Source organism: Aspergillus udagawae (assembly GCF_001078395.1).
Source record: "Aspergillus udagawae IFM 46973 DNA, scaffold_8, whole genome shotgun sequence".
Lineage (NCBI taxonomy): Eukaryota > Fungi > Ascomycota > Eurotiomycetes > Eurotiales > Aspergillaceae > Aspergillus > Aspergillus udagawae.
In genome coordinates, this window is record NW_025091271.1 from 2159325 (window position 1) to 2183970 (window position 24646).

Consider the following 24646-nt stretch of genomic DNA (forward strand, 5'->3'; position numbering starts at 1 on the left):
GACGGTGACATTGCATGATAAGTGCAGTCATTAGCGCACACGCTATTCTGGGCTACAAGCCCCAATCACCAGTCAGAGCATTTGGTCTACCTCTAGACCCTTGTCAACCAGAATAAGCCTATCATTTCTACTCCGTACTATGTGAGAAATGGTCGTCTAGACACCTTTTTGGCGCAGTGGTTTGATGGCTGACAACCCTCTAGTCACATATCAGGGAATTCACCCTGCAGCAGCTATTTCGGCTGTCAGCCACCGGATGTCAGCCACAGACTGTCACCCGTGAAACTGGCACCTAAACTCAGCCAAGACGGATATTTCCAGATACACAAGAGGATCTATAAAACAATGGAGCTATTTGGTCCATAACCGAAGGATTCTACGTGGATGCTCCACATATCTCCCAGCCCACCCCGCATACTATCTCCAATCTCACCACTCGAACAATGAAAGGCTCACATTCCTCAGAGCCACTAGAGGGCACCGTCGTCGACCTCTTCGACGAATGGGCCGAGAAATACCCGGAGAGAGTCGCAGCGGAATGGCAAGGCGAATCCCTCACCTATGGGGCTCTCCGCAATGCCTCTCTCCATGTTAGTCGCGCCTTATTATTGGCCGGCGTACAGCCACGCGCCCGAGTGCCGCTGTTGACCCAAATGTCGCTGGAGATGCTTCCGGCAGTGATCGGGATCTTGAGGGTAGGGGCCTGCTATGCACCGATGGATGTGGCCGCCTGGAGTCGTGTTCGGATCGAGGCCGCACTCTCCGAGCTGGCCTCCTCGGTAGCGGTCATCACTAGCACCTGTCCCGGCCTCCAATTACCTGTCATCACGGTGAATTTCCAGAGGGAATGGCTTGTCTCGTCACCATCGGACAAGGACGGCCTACGAGTGGAGCTGGAGGCACGCCGAAGCGGAATGCGGGCCGGGGACCTTGCGTGGATTATCTTCACCTCGGGCACAACGGGCAAGCCGAAAGGAGTGATGGTGTATCACAGGGGTATATACGCAGTCTGTACCGTGCAGCACAGCAAGGAGCTCGAAGACGCCGCGGAGCAAGGAGGTCGGTGCCTGCTTGCGTTCTCCATCGCCTTCGATGGCTGCGCTGCAGTTGTCTGGACGACTTTGTCCAAGGGTGCCACGCTGGTGATGGCCTCGCCATCAGACTTCCCAGAGGTAGCGACGACTTGCCAATCCTTAAACCTGACACCGTCTATGCTTGCTGCGTTGGATCCGTCGGGCTCTTACAATCGCGTTCGCTATATATTCCTGGGTGCTGAAGCGCCAAAGCTGGAGGTTGTGCGACGGTGGATTACGAAAAGCAGAAAAGTGTTCACCACATACGGTCCGTCAGAAACGACCTGTGTGATCAGTTTCGGGGAACTGCATCCAGACCAGGAGGTGCCTTTTGGCGAACTTATCCCCGGGGTGAAGGTTGTCTTGGTCGATGAGGAGATGAAGGAGTCCAACTATGGCGAGGTCCTGATCTCAGGGCCCGGTTTGGCTGCTGGATATCTCAACAATCCTACACTAACAGCGAAAAAGTTCATCGAATGGAACGGCGAGCACTTCTACAGGACAGGGGATCTCGCACGCAGGACCGAAGATGGACAGCTGGTATGGGCAGGTCGTGCAGATTCGCTCGTCAAAAATCGTGGTTTCTTAATCAATCTGGAGACTGAAGTTGAACCGGCGATGCAGGCTTATCCTCAGGTCAACTTAGCCGTGGCTTTCCAGTGGCATGATAGGCTTGTGGGCTGTGTGCAACCGTCCACAGTTGATGTCGAAGAACTACGCAAATTTATGCAGAGTCGTGCAGATCCGTTTGTCATCCCTGATATGATCTTCGCCATGGACAGTTTCCCTCTCAGTGTTAATAGTAAGACGGATCGCTTAGCGCTCCAGGCCCAATTGGACGAGAAGCTGGGCCAAGATGATGCTCCCGACGAAGGCGCTTGTCTTCTCAAGACAGACAGTCTCACGACTTATGACGCGTTACGTTTGGCCTTTTCCCGGTGTCTGCAGAATCGATTCAGGAATACAGACCGGAGCTCGTCTTTCACGCGACTGGGAGGAAACTCGTTGGCAGCCATTCAAGTTTCAAACTTTCTAAAGCAGCGAGGGTACTCAATTCCTGCCGCGCAAGTCCTCAAACTAGACACGATCGAACGGCTGGAAGACCGCCTGAGAAGCCAGTCTAACGCCGAAGTTGCGGAGGGAGGATTCAGGAGCTTGCAGGCTACAGCGACACCTGTGCAGAGGCTCTTCCTCACCCGGTCTTTAGAGACACCACATACCTTCGCTATCATTGGCCTGACCAAGTACATCGGGGACCCCTCCCAAACTCCTACCGCCAGTGACCTTCGTGGGGCTATGGAAAAGACGCTCTCAGCACACAGCATCTTCTGCACGCGGTTTGATCTAACGGACTTCACCCTCTCCGACCTTGGCCGACTCAATCTCACCTGGGACGAGGTCAGCGTGTCTGAAGACGAGTTCGAGCAAGCCTGTGAGGCAGCTGAAGAAGAATCATGGCAGGCTGTGAGCAGGACCACGCTCGCCGACAACGAAGTCCCTTACTGCGCGGTGACCTGCATCTCTGTGCCCGGCCGCAGAGCACTCGCCTTTGTAACGCGGATCCATCACGTCCTCACTGATGTGTTCTCCTCTGCCATCCTGTCGCAGGACCTGGAAACCGCCCTAGCAGGTGGCGAAGTAGCACCAGGCCCCCGGTTCAAGGACTTCGCGCGGTTCATGCACAGCTACACACAAGCCAACATCGAGCGGGCAACGCAATGTTTCACCAAGATGCTAGAGCCCCTACCTGCCTCATCCGTCCTGCAACTCCCGGCCCCGAAAGAACCTCCCCCACCGGAAGGCCTCAATCTCATCCGTCTCCAGTCATCCCCTTCCATCACCCGGGCCGCCCTCGACGCCTCATCTCGCCGTCTCTCTGTGACCCCCAGCACAATGATCTACGCTGCATGGGCGCTCTTTCTCCATAGAATCACCTCGTGGGCCCGCGTCGGCTTCTCCGTCAGTCTCTCGGGCCGCACAGTCCCGTGGCCATCGGCCCCCTCCGTTGTCGGACCGCTTCTCTGTCGCTCTTTATTCAGCACCAGCATTGGCAAGGACGCAACCGTGCACGACTGGCTCTCGGCCGTGCACAAGACCACTCTCGATATTATTGAGTTTGATGGGCTCACGCATTCGCTGCCTCCATCTCTGATGGCCGACCCCCGCACGAACACATCCAACGTGCTCTGCTTCCTGGACGTTCCCGAGCCGTCGCGGAATTGGAGCCACAAGGACCGCCAGAAGCATTATTATACGCTATCGTGGTACATCACCCAGCGGGGTCAGCATGTGGCGACGGAGTTTGAGGTTCAGTTGGAGAAGGTGGATTTATACTGGGCGAAGGCCGTGGCTGGTCTGCCCGGGGAGATCTTGTCAGGACTTATCAACGCGACGGATTCTACAAGTGTCGCGGAGTTAATTGCCGCTAAGTAGCTAAAGCCACCTCCTGCACATACAAGTACATCAGGTGGAGTCCGTGGGTAGGATTTCCTAGATAATCGAAGTAGTAGTCCTCGCACCCGTCCAGCGAGGTATTCGGTGTAGCCAACTGGAACCACCAAAATCGCACAATAATATCGTCAGGTCCGCGAGAGATCATGCCACTGGAAAAATAGCAGCTTATTGGCCGGGTGTCTTATCAGTAATACTTACCCTGCCCACCGCATTGACAGATTAATAAGGTGGAACTGGAGGATGGTCAATACAAGGTCTCAGGCTAGCTATGCACCCCTCGGGCCAATCCCAAACAATCATCCTTAAATACAGTATTTGAGCAGGTGGTTGTCTCTCGTTTACCTTTACGATTAAGTTTTTTGTTGCGCCTATGGTGAGGCTCAGAGGGATGGTAAAGTGTCAAAGCGCTTTCCTAATCATGCACATCGAATCAAATCCACAATGAGAGCTGTCAGAAACTTGGGAGGGGTATTTGTATAATGATTTTCATTTGCCTGGGCGTATCGCCAATAAATACCATGCATTAAGAGTTGATCCGCTGTTTTCATTACCCCGCTCTACTTGTACTGGGCGTAGATGCTAGTGATGAGGAGAAAATGGGGGGAAGAGAAGAGTATACTTAAAACCTATATAAAGGTATAAAGGAACGATAGTAAACCAGAGGTTTTTGAACCTGTATTATCTGTAACAAGCTTCATTTATTACGTATTATTTTATAAAATCCTGACTTGTTAGGGATCGATACAGATCGAACCTCGTTAAGGATGAAATTTTCTAAGTGCGATAAAAATAATATCACTGGGAGAACCCATTATGAATACTGTGCTGCTGAGCTCCCCACAGCCATGTCTCGACCTGTCATGCTTAATATAGTATGCATCGGTTAGACTCGATAAGGTTTGATTTCAACGTTATTAGCCACGGAAAGACACGGCTATTTATCTGCAAAGCGGCACAGCCACGCCAGAATAAGAGCAAGTCAGCTAGTCAAGATAATAGTCCCCACTCAATTGTCGTCTTCATATTCGTTCATACAACTTAGTCACCAGAGCAATCGAGCTAGAAAACAGCTAATGCATTTGACCAGTTTCCCAGTTGTGATCTTACAAGGCGTCCTAGATCTGTAGAGCCATCTGCGTTGACACAGATTTCAGTCATCCCCCGAAGTGTTCTCTATATACTCTCCTGCACCGCTGAGTTTCAGAATATGTGCAATAGCACAGTGGGCCTTACGAAGCTTCATAGCGGGTGGATGAATAGTAAGGTCAGGACTGAGATGATGCTCCTGGGTAACTGGAAATAGAGAATCGCGCAAAAAAGGCCTTTGTTCGGTAGAATTGATGACACATATGTACTCAACGCCAAGGTCCTTCTGTTCGAAATATATCTCAAACTATCCAAACAACCGATGGTAATTGTGAGTTAGCGTCAAAGCATTGTAGGGACTATCAATGTCTAGTCCTGCGACAAGAGGGCCTATATCCGGATTGCACATATCCAGAATGTACAAAGCAGCCCTTTTGGACTCACTCTATGCTTATAATTAGAAAGACACTAAGCACCTGATCGCCCTATGCGATCACGTACATATTCTGACTCTTCAGAAGAGACCATCACAAGGGAATGGGGAATTATATGTGCCACTCCTAGATATTTGAATTGGTCATTCCTCCGATTTCTTAAGAGCTCTCCATTATCATCTTTGCTAATCTCGTCCTTCTCGAGCCGCTTTTTCGCTTCAGCTCTATCGAACTTGCGGGAGACAACAGAGCGACAGTAATCATGTTTAAGGCACCCTTGTCATAACCCGGACACACGAATTTTGGTGCCCGCTGGTGCATTCTGATTTGCGAATAATGATACAGGTGTAGGCTGGGGTGTTTTCACCCATGACTCCCTAACTACAACGTATCAAAAAGCTAGCTCATGCCAGGATATATCGACCTCGTAGGCGGCATCAACTCAGGAGGCATGAAAAAGTTATCGACCAAATATTCTGCAAAGTTGTCGATGGTATCCATAGCTGCGTCTTTGTTCTTTGAACTCCCTCGCCTGGCGATATGCGGGATACAACAATTATATATATCAGAGTATGTACATGTTAGAGTCTTCCACTTCCTGAAACGAGTTTAGAGCCTCATCACGGCCTGTCGTGGCCTAGTTGCCGCTCCCATTATTAGGCTGCCCTTGTGGCTTGTGGCGCGCGACTGCGAAACCGTTGAGACGCCTCGGCGAAGTCCAGCACAGCGTTGACCGTTTTGGCCCGTGAGCCGGTGTCTGGATTACGTTTCTTACCTTGGCTTGAGCCTCCCAGCAGACTCGACACGCTGTTGAACGCGTCCCCAATCTCTCTCCTTAGTTTCATCCCCAGCCCTTATTAGTACAGTGCTTCCGGAAATTGGTGTCACTGCCTCCGCACTCTCGTTGCACCCCCAGTTTCTTCGGCTTGTACCGTGAAAAACCGGATTATGGTAGGTATTAAGCGTGGCCATTGGTTATTACTTGTCATAACTGGACAACTGCAACCTCGGTATGGCAAGCCATTGGAACGAAACCGAAAAACGCCTGTCGTTAAGCCCGGCTATTTTTACAGGTGCCGCTTTATGCCCAGCAGACACGACTACTACTGCCTCTATAGCTCAAGTCTCCAGGCTCGTGTTGACAGCTACTTTCGAGGTCCGAACTTCTCCCAGGACTCTGGAAACCCAGAACCTCGCACCCACAGGTCCTTGAAGATCACACCCACCGAGTCAACAGCTAACATGTCATGGTATGTTAAAAGGCAGTTCAAGCAAGCTGAAGAAGGACGAAACCTTACCGATATTACCGATCTGGAGCCACATATCTCCGCTGACGGGAAGCTTCTTCCCAGATTCCTCATAGGGTCGACAGAGCTCCTCTGCCAAGGCAACAGTACGGACAAATTTAGCCAAGTGGCCATCATCGGTCGGATGAAGGTAGCTCTTGGCGAAGACTTCCGGCCAACCTTGATGGATAGGATAGTTGAGAACATCGTCGGGCTGCGGGTCCGGCATTTTCCGCGATGCCCAGATCAAAAGATCCATGCGACCTTTCATCTCCAGCAGACGTGCTTTGTTGGCAGCACTCAAATATGGCAGCTCCATAAAAGCCTTGAAAAAAATGGAGAGATTCACGGCGTGAATGAAGAAGAAGTCGAGCTTTAACTGCTTCTTCGGGTTCTGGGCGGTCGCAGTCCAGTAGACTATATATTCATCAGTACATCTTCCGAAATCAGAACGGGCTGAAAGATACCGGCGGTGTTGATCATCTCAACCAGTTTGTCATTAATCTGATTTTCAGATACTGTCCATTGGCTGATATGCTTAATGACCTCTTCGCTGGCTCTCGACAAGATACCATGCTCAAAAACATCGGTATCGCCGTGGACGGACGCGTCTCGAATTGTCTTATTTGCACGCATCTCTTCCATAATCTCCATCAGACTCTTGCTTGTCTCGTGAGATTTAGCAGAGGCCACAGTGGGCCTGTAGAAGCAGTCTGCGAGATAGTCCGGGTGCACTGACGCCTGGGCCAAGGCCTGAGCGACAATCGCCGGCTGCTGGAACTCAATGCCGAACCCCAGATGGATAATAGGGTGGACCAGACCCGCGAACATCCGTGAAAGCAGCGATTCGGCGAGCTCATCGCCGCCGAAAAGATACTCATTGATGACAGCGGGGACGCCCTTCTCCGCGATCACGCGTTGGAAGAAGGCAAGATAGTTGGAATAGTGCTCCTCTCGATACAAATGCTTCATAAATCCTTTCTTGTCAAAGAAAGACTGGATTACAGCTTCATCTCTGGGAAATACGGGCCGCTGGCGCCGGCTTTCTCGCTCATATTGCACCTGAATTGTTTCGGGAGAGGCGCCCAGAGCCCAAATTGTAAGCATGAAATGCACGATATGGTCTTGTGATATATTAGCGAACAAATGCGCTTTATCCCATAGGCAGTAGAGACTGCTCACCGTGGAATTCAATATTGTTGAGATAGATGTGATGGTTTTCCATGTCGTGCTGGAGAACCTCGGTCACTCTACGAGCGGATGCCCAGCTGAGTCCGGGCGCACTGAAAACGCCCCTATTTGCTGGGGTCAAGTAAATCTTGGTAGAAGTAGCCATTTTTTGATCTTTAGATGTTCCACACTGATAGAAGAAGGATTGTAGTTCTAAGCCTGAAACGCTGGGAGGATCGCAGACATAAATAGATCTATATCGAGGCTGCGGACGTCATGAGTTGTTCTCCCATGTCTCAGTTACATTTGGCCGATCCTGCCCAATCAAGACACGGCACTTAGTCATTCTTTGACGTTTTAGCATTTCGCCTCTGATTTAGGGTTTGACATTCGCGATTGCATTTCGGATTTCGGATTTCGGATTTCACCCTCAATGGGCCGCCCCATTAGTTAGATGCCTTTGGCTATACCTAGAGACCGGTGAAGTCCTCATCTCATGGACCATAGAACCCAACTCGAACGGAGCTTCCAAGACAGCTTTTGCATCCGTGTGGTATCCCAACGGGCTACACGAGATGATCCCTGTGGGACCCAAAAGCTGCGCTTGGGATATCAGCATGAGTAGCTCCACTGGCTACAAATACTTCATCGCTTCTTTCTCGACCTTCCGGCAAGGAGTGCTAGCTTTATATTTACAAGAGTGGTTTCGCAATGCGGATCTCCTTCCTACCTTGGCGGACCAGTATTACACTTACGTCAACATTAGTGAGTCGTATGGAGAGGGCATGGCGATGTGGAACGGCAAGAAGGTCCGATTTCATGGTCATGTTGAGCAGCTATCGAGGTTGCGAAGAGTGTACTGTAGGCTTGACCTGTATTATTTCGTAATACAAACTGGGCACAAAGGCTGCTCGAATCCAGAGTTAGTATATACCTTACAAGAACTGCCTTAGGGTAGAGCTTTCTGTATCTTGCTGTCTGATATGCCAAGGCCTCAATGTTGACAACACATGAGTAAGTGTCTTACTACGGTTCAATCCCCGAGTGCGATCCCGGTCAACATGCTGATGGATATGTAGGCCTTAGTTTTCACACCCATTATGAAGCCCTGGGTTCAGAGAGTGAGGCCAATCCTGACCAGAATTCGGCCACTCAGTGAAGGTAGCTCATTCAAGAGTTGTTGGGACCGTTTCCATACTGACGTGAGTCTTTATGTGGGCTGGAGCGGAGTAGATCATGAGGACCTAAGTTTTCCCAGAAAATTCTGGCTCACTATGAAACACGAGATGTACAGTAGCAGCTGTGCAATCTCTTTGACGCATTTTGTCGTGAAGTGGGAAATGGTAAAGCATGTGCAGGAGTCCGTAGAGGCTTGTATCACTTAGCTCCTCTTGTCCACATTGTCTGGAAAAGTGATGGATCGCGATCATAATAAAGTGAATCATCACTGTAATCTCCCAGTTCAATGCTCAAAGACCTGTGTAGTATCAAAAAGCAGCCCGATCCCGTCACCAGAAGGGTCTGACAGTATGCTTGCGATCAAGTCCTGGTCCAAGACGGGCTCGGAGTTGGGAGGCCTTATCGCCCCGAGAGGATCTTGCCCGGGCTCGCCCTGTTGGTGTGAGAATATTTCCTGCGCTCGCAAGCTACGTATGCCATCTGTAGGAAATTCAGTGTCCAGCCGGGTGTTTCCCTGGCCGCCGTGTGAAATTGGCCTTTGCTGTCTCTGTAGCAGTAAGAGGATGTTCGCAGTCGGAATACGCGCCAGATCAACAGCCTCCGACCCGGCTAGCCTCTGAATATTCTCTTCCAATTCGGGAAATACGTCCCATCTCACGGTCGCGTGCTGTAATGGGTCGACCTTGACTTGCATGTAGGCTTGGTACATTGTGAGCAGAGTCCTATACCAGCCATTCGACACCTTCCAGAGTTTGCACGACTGGCGCAACCACGCCGCACCCCAAGAGTACAGATTCGATGAAAGTTGGCTGTCGAGGCCGGGCACCATATGCGGCCATGCAATTGCGTACGCAAGTGTTGTCATCGCGCTGAAGACACAGAAGCTTGTGAAGGGGGTCTGAAAATATATCCGGCGCGAGTCGAGCTCCTGCATAATATGAATGATATTCGATGCAGCTTCCAGCAAGGCTTGCGCACTCCGATCCCACCACCCAGCTGGAGCCTCTTCCAGCAACAATGGTGGATCAACCGGGCCTCGTGGACAGCTAGTGGAGTAAGGTATCAAAGGAATGTATTCTCGATGGAGAAAGATCAGACTGAGGTAGTAGAGGAGGTTAATTACGGCGAAGCGTTCTCCTTCGTTGCGGGAGATATAGATATTCAGATTCATGTTCGACGAGGAATAGATTACCTGTGGTGAGTGCGATGCTCGCCAGTCCTCCAGCGCAGCCATGCTGCGAGACCAAAACGAGCGGCTTCGCCATGGCGGCTCCCTAGACGACGATGTCTCGCGTCGTCTTCCGCCAGAGGAGACCCAGGAAGAAATAGTCTGCCAAATGTGAAAGCCTTGGATGATCAAAGTGAGACCACTATCACATCCAATCTTGGGTTGCGGTGAAAGGCTCGGTGAGTCGTAGTCATTGTTCTCGAGGTCCCACATCGTAAGAAACAAAGGCCTAGACTCTGGGCCATACCCGAAAGCAAAGTGGTCTTCGTTCAAGGGCAGTGGGATTCCACTGATACTCATCGAGAAATTGGACGCCTGGCATTTGCCACACCCAATCATCGAGTCAAGTAGAAAACACGCCCAGGCAGTACGACATGCTTCCTCAAGCCGGATATTGTTGTGAAGGGAATCTTTGGCGACTGCAGATTCCTTGGCTTGCGCGTAGATGCCATGAACGATGCGCGTGGCCATGCCGTTGTACGTCCAGGCCCGGGAGCCGTTGCCGTTGCCCCAGTCATACAAACTCAGCATTAATAACGTCTGACCCGTATTGATATCCATGGCCGTCGCAACATGGCTCATGATAGTCTGACGAACATGATTTGCGAAAGTTTCAGATGCTTTCCAAGGAGTTCCGTAGATTTGGACCAGCTCCGGAATAAATCGGGCACTCAGGGACAAAATGCCACAGAGTAGTAAGTTGGGAATAGCCTTGCTGTCGAAAAGTTTCAAGAAGGTAGGCTGGTGGAAGAACCCGAATTCAGGGAACTGTCTGACATATATACGGAATGCCTTTTCAAGTAGCTCTTGATCCAAGTTTGTCAAAGGGTCGTGGTCTTGGGTCGGTTTGGTACCTTGATCTCGCTTGGAGCCCACATCACCCTCGACTAAAGCTAGTCGGCCGCTTGTGGAATTTGTGTAGGGGGCTGCATAGGCAGCGCCTGCGTCTTGAATTCCACCTTGTCGTTCAGTGCTTCTGGCCAAGCCCTCTCTCCTGGGTCGATTCGATTGATGCCTTGGTCTGGTCAGGATACATTCTCGCTCAGGATTCTGCGAGCAGGATCGACATGGCGGGGAACCGCTATGATGACATTTGATTTTGGCTTTGCTGGGTCCGATTGTCTTAGCAGGTCATTCATCGAGATCTGCATGCTGGCCATTCGGGAGATGGCAGCTGAGAGCGCGAAGTACCACAGTGGACATGCAGGGATGGGAAAACTCACCGGCACCATTGACAGGCGAGTGTCGACCTCATTTTTCAAAGAAGTCACGCTTTTCGGTAGATCGCCTCGTCGCGACCTGGAGAGAGTAGACGGTCGGGCGAAGGCAAAAAATATGATGTCACGTGGGATTCCCGAATTGCCAAGAAGTCAGCCGGTTTCTTATCCAGTGCTTTTCAATTTGTGTCGCAAAGTGGCATTCAATTTGCAGACATGGACAAAAATGAACTAGCCGTCTCCTGGTCAGCAGCTCCACCTGGAATCGAGGGTCTCGGCAGCTTTCCGAATTTATCAGCCGTCTGAGTCCGAAGTGCGCAATGTGAGATGCGAAAGCCGACGCCGAGCCCCACCAGGTAAAGGTATCCCAAACCCGACTGGGAGATTATCTGGATGACGTGGACAGAACGGATTTGGTTCGGTCGGACGACCCATTTACGTAATTAAGTGTTGGTACTCTGTGTCTATGTACGAGGACCGTTCCGCAATATGCTGTCTGAAGTGCATGCAGAAGAAAGGCGCGCTACTCAATGGTGAATTACGGCCGAGTATAAATACTAATTAAGATCCCCAATAAACACGCCTCGAAACTTCAATGACGGCGAGAAAAAGTGATGGAAAGAAAACAACTGGGGTCCGACACCCTTTGTTCTACCATTTCTGGCTACCTTTTCAAGTGACGGTGGGTGATATCCACAATTAGCACGAGTTGCGGACCTAGTCCAAAACTAAGCTTTCACATCTTGCATCTGCTTTCTAATTCATTATTCCCACCTAGGCTGTGAAGGGCAGTGGTACTTCAGGATTGGGCAGGCGGTGGAAAGCGGCAGACGGATGGTTCAATGAGGGCCGTTTCTGGCGCGCCGCCAACTGTGTCATCGAATACTACGATTACCAGCAGCTCCTCCATTATTACTTTAAAACAAACTTAAGAAAAGTCAAGTTGGGAGTCCACGCTTCTTAGATTATGGCTACAATCCAGAGCCATTGGATATCTAGAGACTGGACCAGAGAACAGCCGTCACAAGCATAGCCCGTACACCGAAGGAACGGGGTGATCACTGTGAAGTGATCACCACCAAGATAAAAGAAGCTACTGAAATGGCAGTCAGAACTAGCAGCCGCGCAACAGCGTCAGGAGGAATATTTGAACCGCTCCCGCTCAGCCAGGCCGCGCTATAAGAATGAAATGCATAGTATCTGCCTTAAAATTTTTTTTCTTTGCATAATTTTCTCTTTATGCCCCTACTTAATAAATCTAGCAAATCTTTGTAGTACCCTTAGGTTTGAACTGGACCAGATATAGCAGGGGGCCGCCAAGCTCCCCCGCAGTGTTGCACGTGGCCGGTTCTGGAACACTTGGACACGTCCACGGTTGGACAATACGGGAAGCCTAGGCTGGCAATTGCGCTGGCTCTGGCCTGAGTTGGCTGGCTGGTAGAAAATCAGGCGCATCCCAACATTACACACCGTATCTGGTCTATAGCAAGTGATGCAATAGGCCTGGTTCGGCTGTTGCGCTCTGTACTCAACATGTGCATTGATAATCACTAATACTGAGAGTGGCATATCTCAGATTAGGTGTTGCTGTTGTGTTTCCAAGCTCCCCCTCCATCCACCTGTTACCCAGTGCGAACAGAGTTCACAGGACGACTTGGCTTACCATTGGAGTGAGTGCATTGGATCTTTACTGATTGGTTTGTCACGATTGGTGGAAAATACTGAATTTAGTGGCAAAAGGAAAAGTCCCAAGGTCCCCTTGAACTTAAATTCCGTCATTCTAGTACCTCGCTATGTTCGTAGACGCCGCCCCCGATCCCGCAGGATCATGCTAAACAGAAGCACCACTGAATGCTGGAAAGGACGAGCAAATCATGTCTTACTTCCTCTGCCGAGCAACTTAAATAAATAGACGTCTCCGCTCTCGAATGAATGTAGTGGCGGTTTGGGTGAACCAATGTTGCAATCTGTTTCCAGGACCATTGCCAAGGCAGTGAGCATCCCTCTGATCATGTTAAATACCGTAAAGCGTAGTCATGCAGCGGCTTCCAAAAATGAGGATCAATTACATTCTATGGCCTTGACCGAGGAGCAACTTCGCGCAGTCTCATTAGCAGAGAGAGTGGGCGGGACGGCTTCCCTACTGGGCTGCCTGCTAATCTTAACCACATATTGCATATCGGCTGCCTTTCGCAGGCCAGTCAACAGATTAATTTTCTATGCATCCTTTGGGAATATTTTCTCCGCTGTTGCTTCTCTGATGAGCGTAGATGGAGTTACAGCAGGTCCAAATTCTGCCTTATGCCAAACACAGGCATTTTTCATCCAGTAGTACGTCACCACCCACTCCTCACACTGATAGATCTTGCAACATACATGATTTATTAATACCTTGGGCATGCACAGTTGGATGCCTGCGGACTCACTATGGTCCTTCTGCATGGCCCTGAATATCTATCTTACCTTTTACCGGAGGTACGCGGAAGAAGATATAAAGAAGCTGGAAAAATGGTACTTCCTTCTATGTTATGGGCTACCTCTGGTGCTCGCAGTCGTATTGATATCCATCAACACTGCTGAGCGAGGAAGGATCTATGGACCTGCTTTGGTAGGTGTACCCAGATATTAACGAATGAAGCAACGTAGTAATGCTCAGTCAGATATGGTGCTCGATCAGCAGCTCATGGCAATTCCTCCGTCTAGTGTGTTTCTATGGTCCAGTATGGTATGTTTGTGCATAATCCAACCTTATTGTGTCCCTTTCTCATTGTCTTTTGAAGGGCTGTCAGCATCGCAACATTTGCGATATATGCCAAAGTGGGTAGCGACATCTTCCGCAAACACAGAGATTTCAAAAGTGCACAAGATACACTATCTGCCAGCGACACTATCAGAAAGACTCACTCAATCACCGTCCAATTAACCACAGACACTGAGGGGCACCTCGCAGCTGGGGGGGAAGCTCCGTATGCTGTCTGCATTGAATCTCAACAAACCCGATCTCAGAACAGGATAGATGCTCACAACGGAAGTAGTAGAGCAATGTGGAGCTATATGAGATATTCTTTTCTCTTCTTTATAGCCATGGTGGTTACATGGGTATGGTTCTTTTTCTTCCTCCTACTGACCTAGGGACATGTCTCTAATTATGAGCGAATTTACTAACTTTGTTCTCTTCCCCAGATCCCGTCGTCGATTAACCGGATATACGGTCTCGTCCACCCTGAGGAGCCTAATTTCGGCTTGAACTTGGCTGGCGCGTTGGTCCTTTCTCTACAGGGCTTTTGGAACACCATTATCTACGTCTCGACCACGTTGACTGTATTTCGGAGGGCATCGAGTTTCTATATAAAGTCGAGATACCGTCCACGCTTGTTTCATGAAACTCGGGGGGGAACAGCGAGGAACAGGGATGGCATTCCCCTCAATAGAATGGGCTTTGATGGGAGGTCGAACGCAGGAAGCACGTCCTCCTTAGCGGTACGTCCACCAACCGCTTCTTCAGTGGCAGTGCCTTTAAGTGAGTGTAGCTCCTACCAAGCATAGCTATAGCCATGAGACGAGATTTGATGAGCATGATGCAAAGTAGAGACGGAGTATCGATTGCTGGATTTCCAGAAATCTCTTCAGCAGCCGAGGCAGTTTTGGTCATTCCGGGTGATTCAGACAGCAGTAGATATGTAATGAAGAGAATAGCTCCTGAGGAGAGTAGTTGGGATGAAAAAGAGGAAAGTCAAACAAAATGATATACAGCACATAGGCAAGGTGTTCGTATTCTTTCCTCCTGCGACAAGGAGATCGGAGACAATTAGTACCTGAGGCTGGGCAAAGGCAGAATAACCAATAGAATGGAACAGAAATAAGAAGAGAGAGTATTCTATTCATCGCCCGCGCATTTGCCTCTCCATTCTTCAAGCCTCGGCATTCCCTACATTCAGGGGCTTAAAAACCAATGCCAGCGCCCATCATAAATTCAAAGTGCGAAAAAAGTAGTTCTTGGTCATAATCATTACGATGGCTCCTCCCCCAGCTGGATGGACCGGTCTCTCTGCCCTTTCTACATCAGTGTGCTGTTGAACCCGTAGCAGAGTTCATTGGGTCCCAATAGTGTGACCGCTATATACTCTCACAAAGAACGTCTAACTAAATTTACCAACAGCATTGTTTTCGTTCATGGCCTGCAAGGCCATCCTCAAAGGACATGGTCTTGCACAAGGCCTGCTTCGATAACAAAACCCAGTGTGCCAGAAAGTCCACCCTCAGGATCCGCGAATGTGAGGAGGCAGTCTGGCTTCTTCCAATGGGTCTCCACCTCAGCCCCGTATCTGTTGGCTCCTAGTAGCGACTGGGCTTCTGATCCAGGGGGCAAAGACCGTGTGGCGCACACGGCCCGGACACGTCCCGTTGCCAGTATCAATCCCCTCCGTGCATGGTGGCTGATGGGGTGAGTGCATGCAGTTCTACCCGCCTCTCTAGATACCCCGTAACACCTACTAATCGCTCCAGGTATGACGAATACGTCCTTGTCCTCCTCTCCATGCCCCGCTACTACGACACGTACGGCATCAAAGAGCCCACGGGTCGCCTGAACACCATTAAGGCGTTCACCGAAGGGGCACCCGAGCTAACCGTTGGGGATCTTATGAGCAGACATCCCGAAAGGACCGCCAACATTGTTACTCAGCATGTCCGCCATGGCGAGCCAGTATCCTCATGCCGGCTTCTATGACTTCAGCTGGGTCGTGTCCGAGGCGGCCGAAGACGAGGAACGACCCCTGATTGTGGACATCGGCGGCTCCAAGGGCTGGACCCTGCAGGCCATCTGCAGAGAGATCCCAGAGATCCCGATCAGTCGATGCGTGCTGCAGGATCTGCCGAGGGTGATTGAGATGGTGGAGACGGTTGGGTCCGAGGACATCCGGAGTGCGCAGTTGATGGCCATAGACTTTAACAAGGAACAACCGGTAAAGGGTACGTTGCGTCCCCGCGTCCCGAACCCAGGGAAGCCGGTCGGTTTAGGGGCATTGGTGTACATGATCCGTCGAATCCTCCGGGGCTTTGAGGATGATGAGTGTGTATCTATCCTCCAGCATGTGGTAGATGCCATGGCGCCGCACAGCAAGCTATTGATTGCGGATACGGTCACGGCGAATCCTCCCCCTGGTTTCCCGCCATGTTGGACTTTTTCCTCTCCACCATCGGGAGCAAGGAACGGACGGAGGAGGGCTTCCGGAAGATAACCGCACGGGCCGGACTGAAGGTCACGGGGATGCACTATTCGGATAAGGCCGAGTTCGCCATGGTCGAGTGTGAGAAGGCTTAGTGCCACAAAGTCGGCGAGAGAGACCTGCTCCGGATATATGATATAGGGAGACGCCTACGTACATGCTTCCTAATCTCGAATGCAGTTCATTATGTCCAGTTAGCAGCAGACGCAGAAATCGAATAGATACATAACGCCAGAGTAAACAGTTAATACATCTCCAAATCAAGGTCATCATTAAACAACAAGCCTATTCGGTCGGTGTCACCCATATTAAAAGCAGCCTGCGGTGTTGTTTGCAACATGTATTAGTGAGGATCCTTGAGCAACGAGAAGCAAATCCCTGGGTACTCACCATGAATTCACAATCCTCCCTGATGTCGGGAGGGCTATCGACTCCCTGTTCTGGCAGTGCAGCCTCCAACCGTTCCAAGATCGGCAAGCATCTCACTCCCACATCCTCAACTGCTTGGATCAAGAGACTGGCGATCTCGTCCTTTCGCAGGCCACGCGTCAAGCCCTGGATCTGGCCTGTTACCACGCTGATGAGCAGATAGCCCTTCACATTCGTCTCCCCCGCCTCCAGCACCTGCAGGCACCACGCTTTGGCCTCCTCGAGCACGGCCAGGAGGTCGGGCCGCAAGGGCACGAGACACAGACCCTCGTCCTCCTGTAACTGCGTCCGGAGCTCGACAGCAATCAAAAAGGCCGCATGCAGGCTCACGGTGGGGTAAAAGCCCGCGCTGCATGTCACCAATCGCCGAAATTCGTTCAACCCGGCCATAAGCGGTGAGGGACAGGCCGCGACCCATAGGCGCAACGAGGACTCGACCACCATCTTCCTGGAAAAGACAAAGTTTGTGCTGTGCAGGCTGGACCCAAAATATGGGGTGTGCAGCGATAGGAGATACCGCTGCATGAGGAAATCCACCACCTGGATCTCATACTGTGAGGGGCCAAGCGGGCTGCCGCCAGATTGGCTCCCTGGTCGCAGCGTGTGAATGAGCTCTCTGTACACCGTGCGCAGCTCAGCATCCAGACGAAGAGTCTCCTTGTAGGTTCCAGGTGAGCCCACATCGTTCAGAAACTTGACGAGTGCGAGTCGTTGCCGAAAAGTTCGGCGGAGCGCTATCGAGATGGTTGTCTTTGTGAATCCTGCCGTCGCCGCTGGATCGGTCACCTCCAGCTGCTCGTCATCAAAATTGCCCGGAGGGGCTGTGTCAAAGTCGCCCAGCACGATCAATGGCGACCCCCCAGATGACAAACTGGCCTGGAGATTTACCTCAAGGATGGTGTTCCAGAGTCGGCGATGAATTTCGGCCATGAGGGTTGTGCATTGCGGGAGATTGCATGGATCACGGTGGAGGCCCATGTACATTGCGTTCCGGAGCAGGCTGCCCATAGCGATCCAGGGTGCCTCCCCCCCTGCACCCACCCGTTCCTGCGCGAAGAGCAGAAGAAGGTCATTCTGGAGGGACTGGACTGTTAGCCTTGATTTAAACTTCAGTTGTGAAACCAAGAACTGGGCCTCGTGGATCCATCGCAGGGCGGAGGGGCGCAGGGAGAATGTATCATCGTATGTGACTGCGCCGATTGCCAGCACGAGCCTAATCTGAGCGTTAAATCCCACGTCTGCTGGTTTGCCATCCCCGAGCCAGAGTGCGCGGTACTGCCTGCGAAAGGTGGGGACATGGAGAATCCGATAGATTGATTCGGTGGTACAGAGGTAGGCATCAACGAGCTGGTCGGCGAGGTCTCGGGGCGGCAACTGGGAGGCCGGGAGCGAGGGTAAGGATAGCACGCGCCGTGCCTTGATGCACCGGGCCAGCGCTTTACACTTCTCCATGCCCATCCATGCTTTGGATGTTCCCTCAGTGAGGTGGGGCTCGAGCATGGTCAGTATGTCTCGGATCTAGCCGTGTCAGTCTCTGCTTGTTCATCCCAGAGATACATCTATGTTTGGAAAACTCACCAGAAAGATCCCACTGACTCCCCAGTGGCTCTGTCCAAACAATCGCGACTTTAGACTGACACTCTGGGCGATGGTCTCCGACTGACCGTTCGCAGGTCTTCGGCAGTGGACGTGGAAGGTTCCACTCAGACGGGAAGTGGTGGTTTCGATATCCAGAGATGGAGCCAGAGAAGTGGATGGAGATCGCATCAGGCTCGCTGTCGCCAATTTTTCCTCGAGCTCTCGAATACGGAGCCTCAACAGCCGTGACTCCTCGTCTGGCGCGGACACTTGGCTGGTCGGCGTGGATGGGCCTGTCCAACTCGATGGCCCGCTGGGGAGGGCCGCGGCACTGGTGTTGGATGCTCCGGCACTGGGCAACACGCCCTGGGAGTGGTGGAGGACACCCTGCCCAACTCGATTCTGGAGGGAGACAGGTTGGTTAACATTCTCGTAAACGCACGACCCGCTTTGGGCGCGCAGACAGTTGCTGCAGGGTTGTTCGCGATTACATCGTATCTTCCGTTTGCGACACAGGAAACACGATACCGCAGGACGTCGGCGCCTCTCCATTTCGGATGTAGAGCTTGTAGAGAATGGGATGATCATGCAGGGATGGAGGGACGTAAAAAGGATGCGAGCTGATGAACCTGAACTACAAGCAGAGCAGACAATCCGCAAGATCGCCAAATCCGTCCGCTCTAGAGTACCCCGCCGGACTCGGCGCGGGCTCGGACTCGGACTCGGGGACAGTCGATGATTGCCTCTTTCAGTCATGTTAATCAATTATCTCAACATAATCGATCTTTACGGAGTATCGCACGGAAATTAATCTCGGACTGAAGCGGGAAATCCTCGGGGGTATGGAATGCTTCATGTTTTTAAAGCTATTGCCATCTTGCCTCTTTTCTTTCCTCCAGAAGCACGCACAATCTCTCCATTGAAAACGTCCAGTTACACACCATGTCCTCGACGGTCCCTGAACAAGCGCCTGCCTCGCTCGACACATCAGAGGGGCGGATGATCCTCGTGGACCAGGAGCCTGGCCATCATATTATCCCAGAGAAAGAACCTCCTAACGCACCAGGAGCTGGTCCAGCCCCGGATGGAGGTGTCCGTGCCTGGCTGGTGGCAGCTGGGGCGGCATCAGTCTTCCTTTGCACGCTTGGTCTTGCCAACTCCTTTGGCACGTTTGAAGAATACTACCAGACCCATCAATTAAAAGGCAACACAGCATCTGCCATCTCATGGATTGGCTCCCTGCAATCCTTCCTGCAATTCTTTTCAGGAATGCTGGGGGGGCCACTCTTTGATCGCTTTGGCGCCAAGGTACGTCTGCTTCTCCCCCTAAATGGACGAGTGATCGCGCTGACAGAAAGGGGAAATAGGTCTTCTGGCCCTCCGCCATTGCCTACATCTTCGCCCTGATGATGCTGAGTCTGTGCAAAACCTATTGGGAAGCCATGCTTGTGCAGGGGGTTCTGATGGGTCTGGTCATGGGCTTTCTGCAGATTCCGGCCTTTGCAGCAGTGTCGCAATACTTTGACAAGAAACGGGCTGGAGCCCTGGGCCTTGCGGTGGCTGGGTCCTCAATTGGTGGGGTCATGATGCCTATTATCCTATCCAAGGGGTTTAATGGCTCCTCTCTAGGCTTCAGATGGACAGTCCGTGTGGTCGCCTTTGTCATGCTGCCATTTCTGGGGTTTTCCTGTGTTACTATTAAGTCCCGCATCCCACCTCGTAAAACCCATTTCTTCCTCATGGCCCCCTATAAGCAGCCACGATTTATCCTGCTCTTCACTGCACTCTTCTTCATGTTTATAGGCATGTTTACCCCAATGTTTTACCTTACCACCTATGCCACCACCAAAGGCATGAGCGCGACGCTGGCTGGGTACCTGCTGGCCCTGGTGAATGCCGCCTCAACCTTCGGCCGGATTGTGCCAGGAGCGCTGGCGGATAAGTATGGTCGCCTTAACACCTTTGCCATTGGCGGTGTGACCACAGGTATTCTGGTCTTCTGTATGACCAGCGCCACCAGTAATGCTACCTTGATTATCTATGCCATCTTCTTTGGGTTCTGCTCTGGCGCAATTGTCTCAGGTGCCTCAGCTACCTTCTCCAGCTGCCCTGACAACCCACATGACATTGGCACCTACATGGGAATGGGCATGGCCATTTCGGGACTTGGAGCTCTTGTTGGTCCCCCCATCAATGGCGCTATCCTCGCTAGGTATGGAGGTTATTGCGAATGCTGCATGTTCAGCGGTGCGATGGGTGTGTTTGGCGGCCTCATTGCCTTCGCGGCCAAGCTGACCACCAAGGAGGGTCTTTGGGGACTGACTTGATTCCGGATCCTGGCTTTTCTCATAATCCCATATTTCTTTTTAATTAGCTGGCTTAGGTGCCCCCTCTCTCTACTCTTTCTTATTTTTCTGGATGGTCAGAATGAGGATACCACAAAAACCTTTGTAAATTACGCTCATAGTTGCTAGACATAATATTATTGAATTTGAGCTCACTGCCATTGCGTTAAAGTCGTGTCTCCCTGGATAACCTTGGCCTTCACCAGGTAATTGCACCACGCTTCTCTCCATTGCTTGACGTCGACGTCGGACTCCGAGACGACCCAGCCACTGACCCAGACCCCATTTCTATCATCGGCCAGCACTCGCGCCACATCTTCTGCCGACCGTCGAGTCATGCTGGTCGGTACATCAGGCCGGAGTAATATTGCCACAGTGGCCACTAGCCACACCAGGATCTGTGCCAGCAGCGTCTGTTCGAACCAGTGGGCCGGCTGCCAGGCCTGGTCCACCACCGCCACCGAGATATTGGACAGCGCAGGGTCCACCGCTAGACGCGCGGACAATTCACTGCTATCGGTCGTTCAGTACAGTTTGCGAGTAATATTGTAACAACTCACCACCAGAGCATGGTGTCACTGAGCTTAGTCGCAGCGGGCTTGTCAGTGAAACTCCCCAAGGCGTCCATCCGGCGAGTCCTATTTCCGATTACAACAATTCGGCCGCGATCCTGGTCGATACTCTGTAGCAGGAGCAGACTCAGCAGAAAGGGCATCACATCATCTTTCTCATGGAGGACCAAGGCCTGGATCGGCGGCAGTGATCCGATAGCGACCCGTCGATTGATCCCTTCAGCTGTTTTGCGGACATCAGCGAGCTCCGTGTAGGCCAGCGTCAGGATCTTATGGGTGTGCTTGTTGGACTCGAGGAATTCACGCAGTCGACTCTCAGCTCCATGCGCCGTGGCGTACAGTCCGTACGTGTTCTTGACCAAGTCAGGCCGGCGGAGCATGCTGCGGACAATCGCAGTGCCAAGGGGAAAGGCCGTGCCAGTGACCATGATCGTGGTCTTGATGGCGCCAATCCAATGGAGACGCTCCGTGTACCAGTCCTAGGTTAATCAGTCTCAGCATTGTCTTTCCCTACTTAATTTCAGACATCACCTACCCTCTCCAGGCCCACTCCCAGCAGTTTCACTCCCAGTCTCTCCGTCAAGGTACTCCCGGGTATTCTCTTCGCATACATCACAACATCCTTGTCAGAGGCATCCTGATTCAGCAGGACCGTCCGCGGAAGCATCGGATCAAGCACTGACGGCCTCGCCAACCCCACCAGATCACATACTCCCTCCTTCAGGGCAGGTTGCACCCTCCCGCGCGAGCGAAACCCGCCCGTCAGGAGGAGCGGCGTGCCGGGGAAAAATGCCTCCCGAGCCAGCGTGTTCGCCTTTTCTGCTTGCCCAATCCCGTGCTGAACGTCGGATCCTCGAAGCTCCCGCCGCTCACCTCGAGAAAATCAATGCCCGCCTCGGCGATCGCCCGCAGCTGCTGGATACAATCCCCCATATCGGCCGCACTGCCCACGTCCACGGAATTGACCTTGATCCCCACACAGAACCCGGCGGGCACCGTGGCGCGGATCGCCTGAATAATTTCGACAATGATGCGACCTGGCGCGCGCGGCGGGGGAGCCGCCGTATGCATCAGCTCCCAGATTGGATTTGCCGGGCAGAAACTGTGTCAGGAGGTAGCCGTTGGCATCGTGCAGCTCGACGCCCGCGAAACCGGCTGCGGCGATGACACGAGCGCCCTCCGCAAAGCGACGGACGGTGTCATGGACCTGCTGGGTGGTCATCTCGCGGGGGATGCCGAAGACGATCGCGTTGAGGAGACGCGGTACGAGTCTTCTCGTCGTCGCTGTAACCCTTTACAAGTTCGTCTTCGCGGTCAGCGAATATGACAACCTCAGGTTACCATTGGCAGGTGAGCCGGATGGCGCGAAGCGTTTCAGTCTCAAGTCACGCCTGCGATACTACTACGACTGTGCGGCTTTGTACACGGATGCATACTACAGGGTAAGTCATCTTCCAGCTCTGAATCAAGGCCCAACTAACTGGGTGGACAGTTCGGTAAGAACGGCAAATCAGCCCTGGTGCCCGGTTACGGAGGTTGAGCGGATCTGATCCTGCCCGAGAGTTCAACTGATTGGAACACCGCGCAGCCCAACAGTGTGCTAAGCGTCTCGCAGGCCTTCCTGCAAGCCAATCTGTCGACTACCCGCTCGGCCACTCGCGCTACTGGGGCGACCCGTGGCAGTTCGCTCTGGTCAAGACGCGCCTGAACAGCATGATGCAATCGCTCATCCCGGCCATCGACGATGAACTGCACTACATCGTGCCCTTAGTGCTCGGTACAGACACTAATTCCTGGAAGGAGGTGCACCTGGGCGACGCGGTGCGGATGATCGTGGCGGGCTCTTCCAGCCGCTTCACCGTGGGACTGCCACTCTGCCGCAACGAGGACTATCTCAAGCGCACCCTGTCCATCACCGACGGGGTGATGATCACCGCCATTGTGGGCAACTGTCTGTCCAGTATAGTCCTCCCTGTCGCCGCCCGTCTGGCTAGTCTGCACACCTGGCGGAACCTGAACAAGATCAAGGACTACATCACCCCGCAGTACCACGAACGACTGGTCGCTCTTGAGAAAGACTTGGACGACCAACCTCAGGACCAGCTGCAGGTCATGCTGCGGTTCGCGCAGAAGAAACGGCCCCAAGAGGTCAACGACCTGGGCATCATGGCCACGCGCCTGGCAGCCTCCAACTTCGTCAGTATGCACCAGACAGCCGGAACCGCCGTACAGATGCTGCTCAACATTATCGACTCAGACCCGGAGTTCGACACGATTGCCAAGCTTCGCGCAGAGGCCGACCGCGAGCTCGGCCCGGACGGCGCCTGGAGCAGGGAGAAATTCCAGCGCATGCACGGCCACGACAGTGTGGCACGCGAGTCAATGCGCGTGACCTTCCCCTTTGGAAACCGGGGGCTCCTGCGCAAGGTCATGAAGGATGGGGTCGTCACTGACGCCGGCATCCCCCTCAAAAAGGGCACCATCGTGGCCTTCCTGGCGTCGCAGGCCCAGCGCGACCCGGCCAAGTTTGACCAGCCAGAGAAATTCTATCCCTGGCGGTTCTCGCGTCCCATCGAAAAGGAGCAGAAGGCGAACGGGGACTCCCTAAAGGCCGCCTACCATCAAAATACCTTCATGTCGACCTCGCCGGATTATCTGCCCTTCGGGCATGGGCGCCACGCGTGCCCCGGTCGGTTCCTCGTGGACTTTGAGCTGAAGATGATTGTCGCGTACATCCTCAAGCACTACGATATCGCATACCCGCCTGAGTACAAGGGCAAGCGCCCGCCGAATCGCCAGGTAGCGGAGTTGCAGGCGCCTCCAGCCGGAGTCAAGGTCATAGTCAGGAGACGTCCTCAGTAAAGGGAGGTTGCTGGAGGAGAGTTCGGTGGGGGGAGGGGGAGGCAGCCTCGATAGGCGTCTCCGGTAGCTGTCTTCCCCGTGGAGGATCATTAGAACCTCAGAGAATCCATAGTGCGAAATGTATGTAGATTTAATTAGCATACACAAGAGTCGCAGTCCATTCTCTTCAACGGGATATGACCCGTGCTTGAGTAGGCAGTTGTGATTTCTTCCTGATACCTCGCCTCTGTAAACCATTTGACTATCCGCTTCATGGAGTTCTGTTCCATCTCAGGGCCCTGGAATATCTTTGACGGCAACTTATCTATCACAATTAAGCATAGGATTTCTACTAAATAGTTGAGGCTCCCAAGGCAACTTCTATGCACAGAAGAAGTCGTGCAGACTTTATTTTCAGTTGTACTCAGCTCACTGAATCAAGCCGCGATAGCGTTGTTGACTGCATAGCACTGCAGTGCCTCACCATTGACTTTAGGTATGGATTTAATAAGCGTTCTTCCTCTTT

General features: G+C 52.3%; 8 protein-coding genes across 8 annotated transcripts; 4 read left to right on the plus strand and 4 right to left on the minus strand.

Annotated features, from left to right (window-relative positions):
* Positions 1-443: 443 nt before the first annotated feature.
* Aud_010229 (putative NRPS-like enzyme) lies at positions 444-3506 on the plus strand (the record flags this gene model as incomplete). The annotated part of the gene is made up of 1 exon (XM_043295072.1): positions 444-3506. The coding sequence occupies one exon, from the start codon at positions 444-446 to the stop codon at positions 3504-3506; it is 3063 nt and encodes a 1020-aa protein (XP_043151007.1).
* Positions 3507-6192: 2686 nt separating this feature from the next.
* On the minus strand, positions 6193-7669 carry Aud_010230 (questin oxidase family protein; the record flags this gene model as incomplete). Its single annotated transcript, XM_043295073.1, has 4 exons — positions 6193-6284; positions 6346-6750; positions 6801-7457; positions 7516-7669. The coding sequence occupies 4 exons, from the start codon at positions 7667-7669 to the stop codon at positions 6193-6195; spliced, it is 1308 nt and encodes a 435-aa protein (XP_043151008.1).
* Positions 7670-8965: 1296 nt separating this feature from the next.
* Aud_010231 (fungal specific transcription factor domain-containing protein) lies at positions 8966-11142 on the minus strand (the record flags this gene model as incomplete). The annotated part of the gene is made up of 2 exons (XM_043295074.1): positions 8966-11032; positions 11134-11142. 2 exons carry the CDS (start codon positions 11140-11142, stop codon positions 8966-8968), a joined length of 2076 nt encoding a protein of 691 aa, XP_043151009.1.
* A 4670-nt stretch (positions 11143-15812) lies between these two features.
* On the plus strand, positions 15813-16450 carry Aud_010232 (uncharacterized protein; the record flags this gene model as incomplete). Its single annotated transcript, XM_043295075.1, has 2 exons — positions 15813-16198; positions 16228-16450. 2 exons carry the CDS (start codon positions 15813-15815, stop codon positions 16448-16450), a joined length of 609 nt encoding a protein of 202 aa, XP_043151010.1.
* A 149-nt stretch (positions 16451-16599) lies between these two features.
* Positions 16600-18914, minus strand: Aud_010233 (uncharacterized protein; the record flags this gene model as incomplete). Its single annotated transcript, XM_043295076.1, has 3 exons — positions 16600-16674; positions 16746-18302; positions 18363-18914. 3 exons carry the CDS (start codon positions 18912-18914, stop codon positions 16600-16602), a joined length of 2184 nt encoding a protein of 727 aa, XP_043151011.1.
* Positions 18915-19304: 390 nt separating this feature from the next.
* Positions 19305-20689, plus strand: Aud_010234 (MCT family MFS transporter; the record flags this gene model as incomplete). The annotated part of the gene is made up of 2 exons (XM_043295077.1): positions 19305-19670; positions 19730-20689. 2 exons carry the CDS (start codon positions 19305-19307, stop codon positions 20687-20689), a joined length of 1326 nt encoding a protein of 441 aa, XP_043151012.1.
* Positions 20690-20859: 170 nt separating this feature from the next.
* On the minus strand, positions 20860-22350 carry Aud_010235 (uncharacterized protein; the record flags this gene model as incomplete). Its single annotated transcript, XM_043295078.1, has 4 exons — positions 20860-21217; positions 21268-21758; positions 21815-22117; positions 22153-22350. The coding sequence occupies 4 exons, from the start codon at positions 22348-22350 to the stop codon at positions 20860-20862; spliced, it is 1350 nt and encodes a 449-aa protein (XP_043151013.1).
* Positions 22351-22442: 92 nt separating this feature from the next.
* On the plus strand, positions 22443-24141 carry Aud_010236 (cytochrome P450; the record flags this gene model as incomplete). The annotated part of the gene is made up of 3 exons (XM_043295079.1): positions 22443-22721; positions 22772-22805; positions 22868-24141. 3 exons carry the CDS (start codon positions 22443-22445, stop codon positions 24139-24141), a joined length of 1587 nt encoding a protein of 528 aa, XP_043151014.1.
* Between the last annotated feature and the right edge of the window lie 505 nt (positions 24142-24646).